This window comes from Dermacentor albipictus, chromosome 10 (assembly GCF_038994185.2).
Source record: "Dermacentor albipictus isolate Rhodes 1998 colony chromosome 10, USDA_Dalb.pri_finalv2, whole genome shotgun sequence".
Lineage (NCBI taxonomy): Eukaryota > Metazoa > Arthropoda > Arachnida > Ixodida > Ixodidae > Dermacentor > Dermacentor albipictus.
Window position 1 is genome coordinate 58,182,061 of NC_091830.1, and position 20,186 is coordinate 58,202,246.

At 43.8% G+C, this 20,186-nt stretch overlaps 1 protein-coding gene across 6 annotated transcripts in view; it reads left to right on the top strand.

Annotated features, from left to right (window-relative positions):
• The window catches only part of LOC135896013 (uncharacterized), a 209,738-nt gene that overhangs the window by 177,918 nt on the left and 11,634 nt on the right, over positions 1-20,186 (top strand). For 4 of the 6 annotated variants that reach the window (XR_011509152.1, XR_011509153.1, XM_070527789.1 and 1 more), the window contains exons 2-6: positions 4,102-4,166; positions 7,724-7,807; positions 9,140-9,194; positions 16,930-16,979; positions 19,696-19,779. Coding sequence is in view for 4 of the 6 variants with exons in the window: in XM_070527789.1 (XP_070383890.1) it covers positions 4,102-4,166; positions 7,724-7,807; positions 9,140-9,194; positions 16,930-16,979; positions 19,696-19,779 (338 nt within the window). In the remaining 2 variants the exon portion in view is untranslated. Of the gene's footprint in view, positions 1-3,672; positions 3,766-4,101; positions 4,167-7,723; positions 7,808-9,139; positions 9,195-16,929; positions 16,980-19,695; positions 19,780-20,186 lie in introns of those variants that run through there. The other 2 variants (XM_065424285.2, XM_065424286.2) reach the window with 2 other exon arrangements.

The window sequence follows — 20,186 nt, forward strand, 5'->3', positions numbered from 1 at the left end:
TCATGAATTGTCGTTTGCTCCTCAAATGTTCCCAATTTAAGTCCGGCAGGCAGGGCAACTGACTCCATTAAAGCATTGAGTGTATACAAGTGAGCACGCCCGCCGATGTCTTGGACAAGAGATTGAAGGACCAAGACATTCATTTTAATCGTGTTATGAGAGCTTGGCTCCACAAGGCCGCTGTATAATCCAATCCGTATACGTAACGAGCATAGGGCAACAAACATCGCTTTCTGACCAGGCAGAAACACATTTTAAGGCTACGAAAACGCGTCGTATTTATTGTTCTGTACGTCACCAAATGTGGTGATTAAGAACGTGCTCCATAGTAGAATCTATTCGTACTTGACTAAGTAAGGGCTGCATTCACATAGGAAATCTATATCTAAAATATTATCACAAGTGGCATACACCTAGGTCCACCAATCGCAACCAAAAATAACAAACACACAGGGCCCAATATTTTGCCTCCAACTCTACAAAATGCTCATTTGCGCCCCCCCGCGAACGTAACTTTGTGTGCTAAGCGATCTTTGAGGCAAATGCTCATGCAATAGCAGTAGTATTTACACCGTCTGTACACGCACAAACCATGTTCTTTAGAATAACAAAAGACGTAGGAATTGGCGAAATGTGACACTGATGCAAGCGCACCTCCGCCGGACGGACCAGCTAGTTTCCCAGCTGCGGCGAGGAAAGTGACCGACGATGACCCTGGGACGGCGAACGGTGTGGTCGGGTCGGCGGCGGTGTAAGGCTGCACTCAGAGACAGAGGTCTCATAATGTGATTGGTACGATCACTGTTGCCGCAAAGCATGGACTCCAAACGGTGAGGGTGCGTCCTAGGGTAGATAAGATAGGTACGGTGAAAAGCGTGGAGTTCACTGCGGGAGATGGCGACAAAAACGTGCAATGTGTCCTCTATAACCGCAAGGCGTAGCAGAAAGTTAGGTCAAGGCTGAAACTAAATCGACCAGGTCGACGTGGTATAGGGTATATTTCTGCCGGAACAGGTCGTGCCATCGGTTGGTAATACGAAAGAACACGTCGGGGTATTGGGTTGTAGGTCACCTCTGACTGTTGAGGACTGGCGGTGGCTGAGATTTTTCGGCAGGAGCCAAGCGCCTGTGTTCTTGATGTGTGGCTCTACAGATGGCGGCCGACGCTCGATGTGACGTTATCGCGACCAGGAAGGTGCTCGTTCGGCAATGCACTCGTCAAACGAGCATTGATAACCAGTATCTGCTCCCTGCTATCGTGATAGCTTATCTTGAACCGCTCGAGGCATGATCGAGGCGTTGTCATCGCAGGCAGTGACGCCTAGGATGATTATATGCGGTGTTTAATGGCGCAAGGGCCAGGTATGGCCAAAGAGCGCCTATACTTGCAACTTCAGGGGCGTTGTCCAAGCGCCGGAGCCCCTTCGGGTCTTCAGAGCCTCGAACGGGTGACACCACCGCCTTAATTCGGAAGAAGTGTTCAGGTTTTATTTGCTGATTACAAAATTGTGAACATCTTCACCGATGCCTTTTAGTTGATGCCCTAATTTGTCTTCATCGGAGGTGGTCGCGTTTGGAATTCCGCAAGGCTTCAATATTTCTTCAATATACGTTGTATACATGTTTTGCCAGGCAGTTCCACTCTTTTCGAGGGCGTGTGTTCTGGTTTCTTTGTTTCAAAATTTGTCTTCAAACCGGACTTTTAATTCCTTGACAGAGTGTTCTTCAGAAAGTTTCCATGCGTAAGCAAGAGTTCATGATTGTCAAAGCGAAGTAGAGTGGTACCGACGAGAAAAAATTCACAAGTTGTGCTGGCACACTCCTCTTATGGCGGCTTACTCTTAATGCACCATGCAGTCATCCACATCATCATCATCAGTTTTACCTAAGCATATTTGTGCTTCTGGTGTCCAGTATCTAGGTTTCCTCGGCCTCAGGCTGTCTTGATTTAGTCCCTCTTCGGCGGTGTTGGTTGACCGATCTGCTTAGGTGTTGGTCATGCCTGTTGGTTCTTGTGGTAGTGCTGGCAGATATCTGCTTTTCTAGGACTGGTGTTACCCATGGCGTCCAGTACGAAGTGCCTCTGCTACAGTTGTTACGGATGTAAAATGGATTTATTTAGAGTGCGAATGGTGAAAAAGTTACACAAGACATAGGGCTGTTGGAAACAGCCCATTACCAAAACCTAGCGCCCCCGTTACTTCCTCTTCTTCTACGCTCCTCCGATGCGTCTTTACTATATGAATTTTATACTCCCATAAAACGTGAAAATAAGGACACTACACGCAACTGTTATTGGAGCACTATACTGCTTCAGTTTTACCTATTGCCTTTTTCTAAGAATGAATAGCTCTGAAAGCGGAAGTGTAAAAGCATGTCCACCAAAACATTAGCCTAGAAGATTGCTGTGAGTTGAATATAACCAGCCTACAGTGCAGGACATCTAGCATGCTGCAGCAATTTGTTCACACCTCTAGGCTAACCATGAAAGCATGAAGGAGGTAAACTCGAACCATTCTTTAACATTACAGCACAAGCGTCGACTTGCTGGCCGGTCAACACCTTGTAACAGCGCTAAGTGACGATATCAGCTAGAGATAAGCAATATCTTGTTGATTTCGTTGCTTCGCGTTGTTAGAAGGGGATTACCGGCTGGCAGTTGACGCTGCGGCGGTACTGCTAAAGAATAGGTCCTCTGTGCATGCCGGAAGAAACTGTCCTGTTGCGCGAGTTTCTATGGGCCGCGAACGCACACCTTCTGTCAACTTAAACCCTTATTAGGAAACTGTTGGCAGGCAGTATTGTAATTATTCTCGTTTGTAACGCACTTCTTCTGAGGCGTGCCTGCAGTATGTATTATAAATGTTAAGGGAAGGTCTGCTTAAACACACAGGATAATAGAGACTTTTAGCGTGCCTGGTATTCTTCTAAACGCAGGAGAACTGGGCATTTTACCGGATACATGGAGGCACAAATGTGATTTGCCTGATCATCGTCGAATATTTATGTCAGTGAAGTAGAATACACTTGGTAACTGCAGTAATAGCTCTGTGTTGTATGGTTGAGCTCTGCGCCACCAGATGGCTGCACTGCACAGGCCACTCACGTTTGCCTTCTCGCCCACCCTCTATTACACCTGAGAGGCCAGCATTTAAAGGAATACCAGACTCGCTAAAACTCTCTAATCACATGTGGTATGTTCTCTGCTACTGATATAATTGAACCATCGAGGCAAGGCCGGATACAATGCTGCTGTGCTAGGTTAATCACTGTTTTCGAATACTTTGGCGCGCACTTGCTCAGGTATCACCTATTTAATGCGAAAAAAGTATCCATATCAATCGCTTTCTCTTACTAGAACAGAGAGAAATAATACGGCACACATCAATATTTTCGAACATAAGAGGGGGCCACTAGCAAGTATAGGGGTCTTTACGATTGCTTTAGCCATGTTCAAAATGTTGTCAACAGGCGATACATTCCCTAGTAGCGCGACAAAGTGTTGACGTGACAGAAAGGTCACGACATATCAGATTCTCTTAAATGCCTACAACAAAGTTTCGTGGCAAACAACCAAAGGGTAACAAGTGCGCTTTGAAAGTGGACGTTTGCCCTTTTCTCAGTTTTGCCTCAATTCATGCCACGTTTACTACATATACGGATAGTGTCGAGGCTGCCGCTATTCTCATTCTTTAGAAATGCTGGGTCCAAGAACGATGCCGATGTTATTGCATTGCTTGATATTGTATATCATCCCCATAAGCAGTAAGAATTATTTGTTTTTCATTGAATAGTGCAGTATGGAATCGCTATTTACTTGCAGTATTTACTTCGCTATAATATTACAACGCCTCAGCTAGCTATCATGCATACTTACAGACCGAATCGTGGAATCTTAGCGCGCTATGCATGCATTTCTTGTAAAAGCATCATTTCCCTTGTTTAGCACAGCAGCATATTTGTACTATAAAATAATATTCACAACTGTAAACATAATGTATAGTAAGTTAGGGTTAATTATTTAGAAGTCAAGCGTTCTCTTGGCCATTAAGTGAGTTTTCAGAAGCAGTATTATGAGAAAATTGCTCCCTATATTTACAGCTCTTTCATGGGCCCAATATCACAGCCAAGGTGATAGGCCTACCATCTGCAGAAGACGTTATACGGTAAGCACAGTGCGTTCTTCATATACTACTTACTAGCATATGGGAAAGAAACGCGTGGTACATATGTGTGTTTAAAGAGTCATACATTGTAGAGTTGTAGAGTAGAGTTTGTAGTATAAGTGGTGCATCTGCGTATGAATATAACAGCGTTCGTTCTTTTCCGCAGAATACGTTATGCTTAAATAACAAAAAACATTTTTTATGTGCCCGCAATGCGAACACTGAATTTTGCACATAATATTTTCCTAATGGAGAGTCAAGGTTTGTCAGTTTATGAGGCGTTTTTGTCAGTCGTACAGTGTACAGATATTCTTGAAAAAAAATATTTCGTGTCATGTCAGGCAGGTGCGGTGTCGGCGTGAAAATTCGAAAACAACTTTTGCCTAATTCTATACAATGTTGTGAAAAAACACGCCCATTCGGCAAAACCCTGAGTTAGGGCTATAGTGCAGTACGCTTCATTGGTTCTTGTATACTGTAATTGTGATTGTGTTAAAGTAAGGAAGGAACTCCCGAATGGCAATTCCCGTAAATGCGTGAAGTTATCCTGGTTGGTAAATACCAGCATTCTGCTGTTTGTTGAGAGAGAGAGAGTGAAACAACTTTATTTGCCACTGCAGGGTAGGAAGTTAGGGCAGGTAGGCCTAGTGTGGCTGCCAGGTGGGGGCGACGTCTTGGGCCCACGACCACGGCTTTACCGAGCGCGTTGGCCGCGACGTTCACCCTACAAGCCATGCCACTTTAATCCGCCCAAACCACATCTACAGATAGCAAGGCGCCGCGCCTATCGCATTACACCTATTGCGCATGCGTGGCCTCGCCACCAGCTGCCTTCGAAACTGTCACTCCAGCGCACCCTTCAAAATGAGAGGACAGGCACCACCTAGGTGATGACAAGCCTCCAAACTGCTGTTTAACTGTACTTTGGCACGCTAGGAACTGGTATGCCATGTCTTTGCCTCCGCATCTAGTCCTTAGGCCGCACACTGCTCACCTACTACATACTATGCTCACCTCCTAATACTATGCTCACCTACTAATACTACAGTATGTCGGTTTTGCGGACGCGGAATAACTTAAAATAGAAATCGTAAGGTGTCGTGAAGCAAATTACCTCTTTATTTCAAGAACTCCATTTATGAATTATCAAATAAAAAGGTCACGACACCTAAACCCTTTTTAAGAGTTGCAAATGCATTAATCTACAATTGCTTGCTGATGAACAGGCTTTTGACCTTAGAAGTCCTCGCGGGCGAGCCAGCGCATTGAGACGGTAGGCGCGCTTTGTGTTGGCCTTATCGAGGAACCCTTAGAATGCAGGCGAGAGCTTGGGCGGAAAAGGAACGCGTGAATAACGCAAGCTTCCGAGAGTGAAACCGAGGGTGACGTGGCGTCGCGGCGATACCCTCTCCTCTCAGGCAACACCCGCCGCGCTAGTGTAGCAGCAGGTGTCCCCTTTCGGCCGCTCTTCTCCGCCGAGGCCCGGTTTTGCCTTGGCATCGCTGCGAATGCGAACGTGCTTGCCGTTTCCTGCTACAGACTACAGACACCGCCTTATTTCGCTCAACGAGCCATTTGATGCTTCCGCATCAATGTTTAGCAACGGGTTTGATCCGGTGCAACAAATTTCATCAAACGCGAGATGGACACGCCACCGTGCTCTGCTCGATCGTCTCTGCTGGAGCCATGACAACCGTTCTCGTTCGCACTGCTACATACAGTGGCTTGGGCATAACTCATAACAGAAGTAAAGATAAATATTTGCGATCTTTTTCTTGGGCGCCGTCAAGCAACAACTATGTGTCTTAGTCGCCACCAAGCTACTTATTGTGCGACATCGAGTTGCGATGCCTCAAGAGCCGCTGGTACCGCTCCTTCTCACGGAAGCCTAATGTTCTGAAAATCTTTCGAAGCTGCACGGAACCTTGTGGGGTTCAACGCTTCACTTTCAGGGGAATCTGCGGATTGTTTTGATTGTTCTGAATAGAAGAAATGGGCAGGTGGGCTTGTCCACCTGCGCTCGGTAAACTCTCCAGATCTCGGGCAATCACAATCAGAATGTTGCGGAATAGGTCACGTCACAGGTTAGCTTTCCTCAGCATTATTCCCCCGGACGCCTTCGAGTCCACCTGCCAGGACTGCGGGTTGGTCGGCAGCTTAGGACGCATGCTGTCTCCGTGTCCCTTGTTACGGGGATCAAATGAATTCACCGAGGAAGATAACTCTGCCATCAAGAGTTCCGAGCTTCTCCCACAACTCCGGACTGTTCAGAGAGCCCGCGATACGGCGGTGAGGCTAGGCATCCGCGTACCCACGTTGGAGCGGCCCGCGGTGCTCCTCTAAGTGCGGCGCTTCTGAGGGCCTCATTAAAGTTCTTTGTCTTCCTGTCTTTTTTGAATAGATCACTGCCCTCACTATGTTTGAGTTTATCTCGTGTACATCAACAGTATGCGCCACAATGAACGTACGTATTATCGCCGTTAGAGGAATACTCGGCAAATAATGTATTTTACCGGTATTAGTAAATTAACCCTTTGCAATAGAAAAATGCCGCTATTGTCCTGTGAAGGCGTTTGGTAAGTCAAGTCAGAGAAGACGCAACCACTTTTAATGGTTGGTGCCAACGCCGCGAAGTTTTCACAGTGGTTGCTTTTTGTCACACCATTCGCAACCTTCAACCCGAATTTGTCTGTGAGACTGAATTCGAATTTTATTCAACACTTCGCTATTTGACATGGTCAAATATATGTATCATGCTTATAGTATTAACGACAGGCACTACTAATTTATTCTCTAGTGTGAAAGACTGATGGAAATTGATAGTGTTCTGAATCATTCTAGTTAAGGACTACCGCGGTTGTTGCCCATGCACTCCAGTTACTTAACTAACATATGAATGACTTCACTAGGAACAATAGGTACCAGCTATCGAGCAAGCGCGTCCCGTTTTTAGATAGCCTATGAATTTGTTATTGCAATTAAGATGCATCGCAGTTTATTATTTGGCCAATCTCACTATCTTTAGATTTCGTCCAACAATGAAATTACGTGTTCTGCCGTACTATTCGTCTTAACTCGTTCAGCAAAAACAACTCTCTTACGTCCTTCGTTTAAGAAGCCACTTCTCATTATTTCATTCGTGCGTTTATGATACGATTGTACGTTGCTTTCTTTTTTTTACTTTAATTTGAATCCTCTTCATTTATACCACATCCGGTTAATAAATGTATAAGATAACGTAAATAGGTCTTTTATTGCCAGACAGGCTCCAGTGAACTTTTCATTTCACTTTCTTTTTATTTCGTAATATGTTATATACGGTGATATATTCAAAAGTAGGTTTATTACGATATCTTTTTTTTATATTTTCGAACAAAGAACGCTTAGTGAACACGTCTGCCTTGAATGTAGAATGATACTAAAACACTACTTTGCTACTCTAATGTTCTACCTGGCTGATGCGTTATTCAATGCTCTCACTTTGATTATTCGCGCTTGAAAATGTGTGTTAGATGATTTTTTTCCAGGTGAGGTACATGAACTGTTTTCCATTTTAGGTCACATGGAATACTTGCTATTACAAGTGCATCACGGACACCCATAACTACTATCAGAAATATCCCGATGGAACACAATGCGTAGTAAGTGCTTAGCAAATTGTTAAAGTATGCTGAAGACGGAGCAGATTCAATAGATATAGACAACATTTATTGTTTTCTACAGTAACCTAAAACATGAAGTGTAGACGCAGTAAGTCTTTTTAGAACCTACGTAAGATTGAAGTGCAGCTGAGTGATGCAGGCTGAATACTGTGGGAACATAGTGTACACGGGGGGAAGGCGGATGGTGAAACAAATGGAAGGCTGATATCAGCAAGCGTAGTTCACATGGCTGTGGCGCTTGCAGCATTGATCGCAAGTGAAGTTAATTGCAAGCCGTATGGGACGAACAAAGCTTTGTGTCATTAAGTGGAGGTATTTGTTGTATATATTTGTGGAGACATACGTCGGATTGGAAGGTAACGTTCAAGGAGCAACAAACGAAATTGTTCGAATTGTGTTGGAAAAAATTGCCTAGATATAAAAGAAAAAAGTATTACGCTTGCGATTTTTGTAATCACCAAATAGCTGTCACTCACCTATCGCTAAGTATACGCATTTAAACGTAAAGCATCTAAAGCATCTTTTGTGATATGCTCAAAGCGCCATATACGTTGTCCTAGGCCGATATTTTGTAGCGATGCCTTTTACGATTCTATGCTCTTTCAGGCTTTTCGCGCTTGACCAGTGGTCAGAGCGACGGTCTGCCCAAATTATCAACGGGATTAGGCGGCCGCGTGTGGTGGATAAGAATAGCATAGAATAAGGCATAAGGCATCGCTACAAAATAGCGGCCCTGGATTCCTTTATAGCCTCGTAGGGTAAACACCATTACTGGGAGCTCTACACCGAGTTCACTGACAGCAGCAGAGTGTCATTCCTCAAGAGATCAAGAAAACGCTTTTCAACGACACTTCGTAGCGGATCCTGTGATGGCTAGTTTTCGATCTTTGCACCTTCGTGCACTCGGAGAAAAGAACATTTTTCATCCTTGAAGCATTCAGTGCCTATCAGTACTTCGACAGCGCTCGGCTCTGACATGTTCGCTTAGTATAGCCATGGACTTGCGCTGAAGTGTGAAAACCATGCCAGCGGAAAGGCAGCCCAGCTGCCATACTGGGTAGAAATGAGGTGTGTAGGGGAGCATCATCTTACAACACAAAATTGAAGCCTTCAAATGGATGTAATGGATGACTAACAGACGAATAAATGTTCGGAATTCTACCAGTGCGACAGTTAGCTCCCTACAGTCAAATAGGTTGTATTCTCCACCTGGGAGAATCAGAGTTCTCACAGTATATTTACTAATACATATCAAGAAATAACTCGTCAAAATACCTCACACTCGTGTTTTCAACTTCTTTTGTATTTCAGTTTTCCCGCCAGCCTGTCATTCTTGGACGTTGCCTGCATGGACATTGTCGAAAAGGTACGCATCGGTGTTGAATTATTTGAGAAGCTGGCCATAATGGTAGGATCGACGTATGCGTTCAACATGCTTTGGCGCATACGTTACAGAATTCCGGCCATATTGTTATGAAAGTGCGTCTGACGCATTTTATGGCTTTATAATGTTTCCTGGTAGGATGCGTCGGGTAAGGGCTCATCGAAAAACTAAATACATGCTACCCTTTCGTCGGAACAAAATATTTGCGTTTTGCGAGGCAGCGTGCCTGAATCCGAGCAGCCAACGCATATCGACGTGTTCGTCACAGCTGCAACTGCCGCATCTGCTTTCATAGCGTTGAGGCACGCTTTCGAGGGAACAAAAAAGCATTCCATTTAGTGCTCCTCGACGCGTTAGTATCACAACATGTGCTTCGGGCAACTCGACGGAGGATGGAAGTATGCCGCGCTACCGAATGACTTAAGTGCTTGGTACAAATCCATCTGTGCGGCCGTATTTCACAATTACCAAGACGCTGAAATCGAAACTGCGATGTGCAAATTAACACAAACCTTAAATAACCAAAGCAGAGAAGCGCGCAACTCCTCTCCCAGATAGACCTTTTGAGGGTCTAAATGTCCCCTTCCATGTTCGTTCGCAAAGGGGCGCCAGTGATCCTGGCCGCACTGTTTTCTTTGTTGCCGAAAGCAGTTTTTTCTTGATGCCTCTTCGGGAGACTGCTTAATTAAACCGCTATCAACGCCGCAAATACAATTTTGAAAATTGGTAGAGCATGTTCGAAGTCGCATAAGACGTAACACTTTTGAATTCATATCAAGCAATGTCGGCCCTTTTCTCCGTACATACTGACTTCTACGTTGATGCTGTTTAGTCTACTAAATGTTGTGAATGCTGTCACGTGGAATTCCGAGCAAACGTGGTGCAGCATATGCGTAGCAATAGCTCACTTCGTTGGTAGTCAGTGCCAATGCGGCTGGGTGCATGCTTTTCTAACAAAACATGCAGGGGTTCTTTGCGCTCCAGATGTTATAGATGAAAGATTAAAGTATAGCGTAGGCAAAGGGCAAGAATTCGTTTTTAGAAACGTCTAAATGAAGAGAGGTCACATGGATGAAACTTGAACAGAAAGAAGTGCAAGTCGGTCATTTTATAAGCGGTTAGGTAAAATATCCGATTGCGATGCTGGATGCCTGGTTCCGATGGCGCTTCAGAATTTTCTTTTTCGCTGCCATTTTCTTCTCTGCAGCAATCGTTTGCCATTCAGCTGGGAAAAAAAAGAGACACGTTATTAGCGAGTTTCGAAGTGGGCGTTTTTGTTCGCAATTAGCGGTCGCATAGTTGGCATATCTAGCCTTAAGCTAATGCACAGTGTACCCTTGTTAGTAGAGGAGACAATAATTGACTAGTAGCTATCCTCTGATGTGTGGTTAAGCGTTAAAGATGCGTTCGCTTCGGGCACGTCATGGCCTGCACAAAGATATTTTGCTGGTGTCGGTCGCACGCGTTCTACGTGCTTTCCCGAATCGTCGGGAGTAAAAAAAAATTATTTCAGCGAATGCGAAGTATATTATGCTAGTGGTGTGGTTCTTCACTGCGAGCCTAGCTCACAATGAAGAGCTCCTTAGGTCATATTACAGCGATGCACGCCTCCCTGCACGTCAAATCGGTTAGTACCAGTATATCAAGCTTTAGCTATCATTCCACGTAAGAGTTAATTAAACAAATTGATGTTAGTCGCCAATGTGATGAACTAGAAGGGTGGCCAAGAAGAACACCCAAAACGATAGAAGGCAACACTTGATCTTATGGATATCTATATATATATATATATATATATATATATATATATAAGCAGAAGCGTGGTGCGGACGCCCAAATGAAAAGAATGTCTAACGTTTCAGCTATTGTACCGGACTACGTTGGAGCCAAACTTTAGGTTACGCGCCGCAGTTTTAGATGTCACATTTTGTCTCTCTTTTCTTGTCATGCCTTGTCCTCCGCTTGGTCGAGAAAATGCAATCGCGTTAGCGCGGACAATTCTATAACACGTTATTGGTGACCGTCTCACTGTGTTCGCTGCAGCCGACGAAGTTTAACTTGTTCCCTGCCAAAGAGGACATCAAATCAATGGTGCTGTCCACTTTTAGCTTGTTAAAGCTGAAGCAATGCGTAAACGAGTCTTCCATTTTGCTAATTAATTGTACAAGCCCGCGAGACGGGTAGAGTAGGCCGCCCCTGTCAACATGCTTTATGAGACTGGACTTCTCAGGAAGTTTTTCGCCGGCGTCTCGTCGAACTTGCAATTTTTTAACATCTTATGGGCACAGCCAGTCACATAACAAAGAATGCGCGAGTTGCTTCTTATTGACACTGTACAGCTGCGGACGAGCAGCAAATGTCAAGAAGACAGTACTTCGTTCACTTCATTGGAACAACCAACGTCCTGTAAATCGTCTAGCTTCCTGTATGCTTCTTTCGGCTCGCAGTTGGCGGAGGTAATCAAACTGTAGATCACTGCTGGTGAAACGTTTCCATTTGCGCGTGCCTTGGTGAGACTGCAGAAGGCAAGACAGTTCGCAGAATGCAAGAACTGCGTGGGAGTCTGTTGATCATTTCATCCCGACTTTTGCCCGAGGATACCAAAAGCATTCTCCGTTGGGTTCTGACTTAAGTTAGAAGACATTAGGTATTTGTAGCCAAGTGTTCCTGTCATGTAGGCAAGAATTGAAGTTATGCTTATGAGGCTTACACGAAGGTCTTCAGGTGTTGGCTGTTTAAGAGAGCTCGGCTTTCCTACTTCGTCTTCCCAGCCATATACGAAGACCATATCCATATACTAAAGAAATTCCCGGATTTATTTCACTTGAAAAGAATTTGGACGCATTGGGTTAAGAATGCACCTCGATGTCATGACCTCAATTAGCTTACGCATTCAGCGAATAAATGCTTCAGTCGGCTCAGCGGAGTTGGCACCACAATTTTTTCTACCTAGTTCATGTATAAATAAAGTCGTCTAAGCAAATCGTCGCTGAAATAGGTGAAGCCAGGTTCGCTTTCATTTGTTCGAAAGGACTTGGCTCTATAATATCATTTGTAACATGTGGCATCACCTTTAGAGGCACTGTGTCTTTCTTATCACATTTCCAGGCTTCTTTTTACGACGTCGTTTCCGACTCGACCTTCCGGTGTCTCAAAGCCAGCCGACACAAGGGAATCGCGCTCACGTTTCATTTGTTGAGGGAAGTCGGATAGAAACATCAAACTTTCGTTTGCATCAAAAGGGTGCTCCACTTTACCTTTTATGCCAAAAGCTCTCCGCATATGTTCCACGTCGCCGCATCTGTTGTTACGAAATCAGCAAATGGACCTGCGTTCTCGGCAGTTATGCTAGCGTCTACAACAATCTTTGAAAAGGCATCGGCTTTAACATTGCTATGAGAACCAAAGAGCGCAAGTATTTGCCCAAACTGGCCACAGTACAGGTGAAACATCCGAACTAAACCATTTTCACAGATTTGTCGCTGTTGCTCCGGAGATGTGTATTTTGCGAGGTCGACAAACCTCTCGAGTTGGCCATTGGTGGTAACGTTGAGACTTTTTGAGAGTTTAATTTCACCCATTACGATCCCTTCATGCCTTTTAAATTCATTCATGCCGCTTGCCTTCTCTTTGATTGTGTCGAGTAATTCCTCATTTAACCCGAAGGTAGTCATAAGCTTTTAGGTATTTACAAAAGCAGCTTTTGCTGGGAAGAGCCATGATATTATGCTTCATGTTCGTACAATTTCGGGCCCTTGATTTTCATTACAATACATACTGAGAGCCACCTAGGACTATATTTCACGCCTTGACTACCATTTCTTTTAGCCGTTTCAAAGCACACTCTCACTTGTCGCCGTTACGTTACGGGGAAACGCGAGAGCCTAATCTCTAGACTTGCAGGTGACATCGAAGCGTTGATTTGCTTCATGCTCTAGAGAACAGCACTCAAGCTATTTAGTTTGGCCTTCTCTCAGCATTTTTCTATGTTGTACTTCACAAGTGTAAAAAAAAGTTCCCTACTGAGGGCTCAGCTAGCTAACCGCGATCTTGTTTAGAAAACTAGCTATGGTCGAAAGCGGCCCGCGAATGTGCCACTGTGGACCAGAAACACGCGACGCAAAGTGAGGCACAGGCCTACACTCACCCCAAGCGGCTGCCATGGGCAAGAAGGGCGCCTCGCGAATTTGGGGGGGGGGGGGGGGGGTGTTGTAGACAGACACGCAACCTTTCTCTTTGAAACGCAACTTTACTCCACTCAACGACACAGGCTACTGTACACCACCAGGGTCGTCAGGGGTGGGGCTTGAGGTGGAGGGAGGTGCCTGCGGTGAGGGAATGGGGTCGAACCGGGGGCGGCGGCGAGGCTGCAGGCATGCATCCCGCCGCTTGTGAGACTGTCTCCTCAATGTCTTCGAGGCACCTCGGTTTCTCAGCAAAACAGCGCCTGGTGGTCATAATGCCGTGTTCGTTGGTTACACAAGCTTTCTAGCGGCACTGGATACACGGCCTCGCATCTTTTTGTTCTTCGACAGGAGGCTTGATTAAAAAAAAAAACTTGCGCAGATATATCTATTTCACACATGGTTCGTCGTAGTGTGATACGCTGAAGCATTTTATGATGTGCAATTTGTTGCCGTACTCGCCATTTTGTTCTCCTGGAGGTCGAAGAAAAAACGTTTTTTGGAAGCATGAACGCGCGCCTTTTTGTTAGCCTCGTTGTAATATACTAACGACGCCTTTAACATCATGCGCCTCAGTTTTTTGTATGCGCACTCCTTGCACTAACACGCAGCAATGGTAGCAAGAAAGCTACGGAGAACACAAAACTAATTTTCTAAAAGGCACCCTGTTCCCATATCTGACAAGTACGTGAAACGCTAGTGTTTTGGGCGCTTCTGCGAGAAGGCAACGTGACCAAATCATGGATGGCAACTTCTCCGCATTGAGGAAGTCCTGTTCTTCCATACTACACACGTGAGCATCTGATGGGTTGTTCATAGCAGTGCCGTGGTTTGTGAAGCTTATCCATGATGAGGGCTCGAGCGAATAGTTGTCACTGTCTTTTTGTCTTTTCCCAAGCACGTCTCCATTTGAGGTCCTTGATTTTCGCTTCGCAGGCCATTTTTTTTAGGCTAAACTGGCGTGTCTGCAAAAATTGTCGGTACCGCGCCTTTAGCCCTGCCAAAATTGCCGCGAGGTATTGGCACACGCTCTTCATTCACCACCTGCTTGTAGGTACGGATTGCAAGCTGGGCTTCAAAGTGCAAGTCGCAGATCTTTGATCTCCTGCCGTAGACCTTATCTGCATGGGGCACAACCCGCTGCCGCGTTTGAACTGCCCCATCGTCATCAGGCACCAAGAAAGAGGATTTTTTTATCTGGTTTTCTAGCAGAAACATTGCATGTTGTGCAGCCCGGCGCAACGCAGTGCGTCTGTCGTTTCAGGCGACTTGCCATTGCTTCTTACGGCATGACAACGTGTAAAAATATTGTCACCACTAGGAGCGACAACTGCACAGCGTGAATGCGAACAGAAACGAGCTTGGAGCAGAAAGAACCAAACAGAACCATGTCATCCGATTGTACTCGATAGCTACGGCAGCATCCAAGCTACCGCGTAGGCATTCCGACGGCTGCGTTGCTCTCACGCACCCCTTTTAGCCACCGTGCAGCGCCTAACCGCCTCGCGGTAGCCGTCAATTTATCCCGGTCACCAAGTGAGTCACTGAGTACTGTTGCGTTTTGGAAATTTCTTCTAGGAGCGCTGCCATCGCCTCCGCGAATCGCGTGGAACCTCGTGTAGCCTGCATTTTCCATCACGCTCTTCGCCGAAACTTTACAACGCTGAGAAATTAACCGGTAAAAATGTAGCGATCTGGGAACTGCTGATAATGATGTTCTTTTAAATGAGATGGACAATTTGAAATTGCAGCTTTCCGAATTATGAAAGTAAACAGATATTTACCGAAATATTTTACTGTATTTCGTCAAAGAGTGCTGCTACTGCATTAAAAACACAATTGGTCCCATCACCACATCTATAGCCGCTTTAAGAAGCTTACTTTGTTAACTGGGGCGCAAGGTACAGTGCTCTATACATGAAAGACACAAGGATATACTTGCGCATATTGACATCGCACGTTCCAGGTTTACAGGTGCGGAGAGACGCCAACATTTTTCCGACGACCTAAACTAGAAAACCGTGTTTCTTAGTTGATGTAAGATAAATAAGGCTACAGCACCGCACGTCAACTTTCACATTATTATAACTGTGTCAACGCACCTCCTAAAGTATTTACTTGGTCTTATGGAGCATTCGTGCTACATGGATATGCAAGCACACATTGTTAAGCATACATTAAAAGGTGTGCTCCAAATCAAAAGCAACCAGGTAAGGCCACTGTGGTTTTGTTGGGCATTCAATGAAATCTAATTCAACGTAAACACACGGTGCTGAGTTGGCACTGCACTGCTGATGTAAATCAGCCGCAGCAGCCTTAGCAGTAGTAGTTGAGTTCATCTTTACTTAGGTTACAGGTAGGAAACGTAGCGGGGTGCTGAAAAGCAGTGTTAGCCATCGCCTCGTTAGCTTCCTCATCCCGTAAAGCTAGACAGTGCTATTGCACGATGCAAGTAGATGTTACAACGCTCGTAGCTGATTGCTTGCAAGAAGATGTAAAACGATATGCTTGTCCAAAACAAAGCAATGTTTCATGGATGAAAAACAGGGCAAATAATAAATGTAACTGATTACAGTACGTATTAATTAACACTTGTGACTGACTCCAACTAAATAACTGAATTTTATTAGCCCGACGTATCAGTTATTTGGTTGGAGTCGGTCTCAAGTCCTAAGCAATTTCCCAACCAGACAGGCAATTCTGTCGAAATGTTTAGCTTCAGGAAATATTAAGTATAACTATAAATGGCCAGAAGAGGAACGTGCGCTGCCTCCATAAACTCACAGTTTTATGATGCCATCATCCTCTAAGTTCTGATATGGCAACAATATAGGTGCTCTAACAACGGCAACATTGAAAATGCAACCCATGAGGTACTAATGCGGCTGTATAGAGTTTTGTGCACCAGGTTGAAATCGTAGATTTGATCCAATAGCAGCACGAGACATATGAGTAACACATAAAAGTCCTAGGATCATATATATATATATATATATATATATATATATATATATATATATATATATATATATATATATATATATATATATATATATATATATATATATATGTTTTGCCACAATATTCACAAGAAATGTCGAGGAGAAATCAATTTAAACAAAACATGAAAACTGTAAAAAAATATCTGAGCAGACTGGTATGAATATGATTCATCCATTTACAGTGACATAACAACTAGGGAACAACTTTTTTTCCATCGTTATTACCGTCAACGTCAGGTTCTGTATATATTTAGGATATGTTAACAAATGGGGTATATGCGAGTGATATTGCCACACCATTGTATCACTAAAGCTGCTTATACTGTGTGTTACATTCCTAACAAAATTATTCCTCCAAGTTTTGATAGTGTCAGCCCACGCACACATGTCTTAAATATCGAACAGGGACAAGCGCCTGCCATTTTATCTTTTTCGTGTTGAAGCCGCGCATAATCAACCAGGATAATATATACGAGACTTAGATTTCTTTAAAGGGATGTCCTGAGCCCATGTATTATGTTTCTCGCTCAGGTGCTTCACGTCCTACTCGCCCAAGCTATTGTCCACCTCCACAGCAAGCGGTAAGTGTCGAAGCTACACCTGCTTGGTGTGCAGTTATTTTTATGATATTGATAAATGTAATGAACACATTCACTAGTGGTAAGTGGATTGAAATTTTGACGCGCAGAAAAAATCTGACAACGTAGACCTACCGAACAACGATGCACTCACATGCACTCACACTCACGAGCCTGAACAGAGGCAGGTGCATGGTAGTTGTCACCTGCCTCGGTCTCTAGATTTTGTATAGAAAAGGCAAACCGATAAGAGGGTGGTCACACCTCTCCTTTAGGCCACTAAAAGCTACAAGCAAAACAAACATCATAAACTTGAGCTAACAAAGTTAGAAGTCAGTGGTTAGCATCAGTCATGGAAAGATCCTTTGTCCACGCGCTTCCTGGTGCGGCGCGTAAATCATTACAGCATGGAGGTGTCAGTTGATGCTATCACATCAGATGTCGCACATAGTACCCAAAATAAATATACAGAAAAAGAAATGTTTTGGGCACAAAAGCTGGCGCAAACCACTCTTGAGGCAGAAGCCACAATGTTTAGAAGGATGCGGAAATAAGCGCAGTGTCGTGCCGAATCTTGAAACCAAGAGGTTCAGCAGCAGCAATATCACTTTTTATTTCAATGAAATACGCTTTTATTGCCTTATCCTTTGAGCACAATGCGCATTGCTTCATTTTGCCAGAGGAAATGTGTTCGAAAACGAAAAAAAAACAAAAAGAAATGGCAGGCTGAGCATATACGTAATGGTGATTCTAGTGACCTGTTTCCTTTGCTGCGATCAAAAAGTCTGAAGCTTTAAAGGTTTTATTGGCTTAGTAATAGAGCATCAAACCTATGATGAAGCTCGAAAATGAATGAATGAATGAATGAAGCTCTAAATCACGCATTGGCACCGGTGTCAAAATGTTCGCCAATAAATGTACCATGTACAGGCTGAAAGCTTACAGTTTCATCTGCGTGATACCATCTTAGCTACGGAAGCGTAGTTTAATGTGAAGTTAGTTTGCTTGTAGTTTCGGGAATTCTGTCCTTATGTCACTGAGCAGGGCACTACTTGTGATGTTATTAAATAAAAAGCAAACACGTCAGCATAAACTTAGAAGTTACAAAATAATTAGGCAGAAGCCATTCACGTAGACTGTTGACTGTAATGAATGATTAGAACCCGCCTTGATGTTCTTCATAACTAAGTAGAACACTATAAGAATGATTTGCAAGAAAATGCACTCAACGAAGCAACTTGATAACCTGACAGGTTATCAGCGAGTTATAAAGAGAGCAAGAACCATCGAACAATTGCATGCAGCTGTGGATTGCACAAGAACTGCAACGTGTATCATTTAGTTCTCAAATTTTACGTGACATAACGCAGATTTTTCGTATGAGGCACGCCATAGTGGGGTACTACTGAATAAACTTTACCACCTGGGATTTCGAATACACTAGTGCGTTTCCATTATACCTCGATTCGATTGTCACCGCAGAGGCCGGTATTGAGCCCTTGACCTCAAACGCAACAGGGGCACGTGAGCTATCCCACCATAAGAACTCAACCTAACTACTTTTAGTTGGTGCTCACAGATGTGACGTACGCCTTTCGCAAACATAACCCCACTACGTCTTCCTTACTACATAGAGATCAAAATAATTTTTGTTGTATTCAGCTAACGCCTCTGCTGCATTCTTTTCTTGAATTTGTCCCAAAGGCATCGACCAGAAGATATCAACTTCATCATATAAGTTTTACAAGGGTTCTTAATGTCATGCACACAATCTTTTCTGGTGGAGAAACTGGTGACAGTAGCATTTCCGAGGCATTTTCACAAGTGAATATGCATTCCGTTTTTTGAAGGTAGTTCTCCTTCAAGATATGAAGAACTCAAAGTGATGTCCTCATGATTAGCATCAAAGACGCAATTTGTGCTTTGCAATATGAATCACTGGTTCTAGCAATCACAAATTTCATTTGATGCGATTCACTTAGAAGCAATCTACACAATATAATTCTCGTTTTGCGTCAGTTATGCATACTAGGAGGAGAATATTGTTTTTGCGAGATTGTTTAGCTGTAGAAACTTTTGTGGAACCATAATAACAGCGATACATAAATAGCACAGACAAGACCCTTCGCTGATGGAATAGCTGATGCAAGAAGACATTCGTTTATCATCAGTTTCACATACTAAAGAAAGCTTTGTCAAATCCATTTGACACACTCATTGCAACCTGTGTAAAACGAGATGAAACGTGCACCAGGTTTAGACAGCTGTACGTAATGGTCGGGTAACTGTTTGTGCTGTGATCCGGGTAACGAACCTTGTAGATCGTTCGCCGCAGTCTGAAACGAGTTTCATCTTCTGTTACCCCTCGCACTTACTATCACACATAAATATGTCGCAATATTTGCGCAATATTCTAATATTTGTTGCGCATTATATTCGGGCAAGTCCAGGGTACTAATGGACGTAACAACGAACAAGCATGGACGATGTGTTGATTTATGCAGGTAAGCACTGAGAGCTGAAGTAGTGGTGATTGGTTAATTATTACGACAAAATTCTCAAGACATAAAACAGCCACACCATCGCGACTTTCTGGTTTACGACGCGCGTTTCTTTTTTCGTTTATTGTAACTTGCAATAAATGTGGTTATATGTTACAAACGCATTTACTAATTCCTAGCCCAATCTTACCATTTTTCTCCAATGCCACAAAATGCAGGGTGGGTACGTAACTGGCTGCCAATATCCTTGTTCTGGCCATCCAAGAAAAATGGGAGCGCACCCGAGTGGGACACCATGCATTGTAAGCAAATATTTTCCCCTAATGCTTAAAACACAACTTTAGCGTTATATCAATGCTATCAATTTTTCCATGGTTCCAACAACCTATAAGAAAGACTAAAGAGAAAGGCTTCTCTCTGTTTTCTGTAAAATACTCTGTCAGTAACTGCTGTATATATAAAATAGAGAAATTGACGAATGATATCCTATGCACTGCGCCTCACGGAAAAAAAACGGTATACCTATATTATTCCTAACACTATCACAATGTCAGACTTATACAATTGGTAACAGTGCTTTTCATGTCAAGAACATGTTCAAATGCTTGAGTACATAAAATTTTATTTAAAGACTGGAAACTATAGGATGGCCAACTGTAAGCTCATTGTGGTCCTCATATAGGAACTATAGTGTACCAGATGAACATAG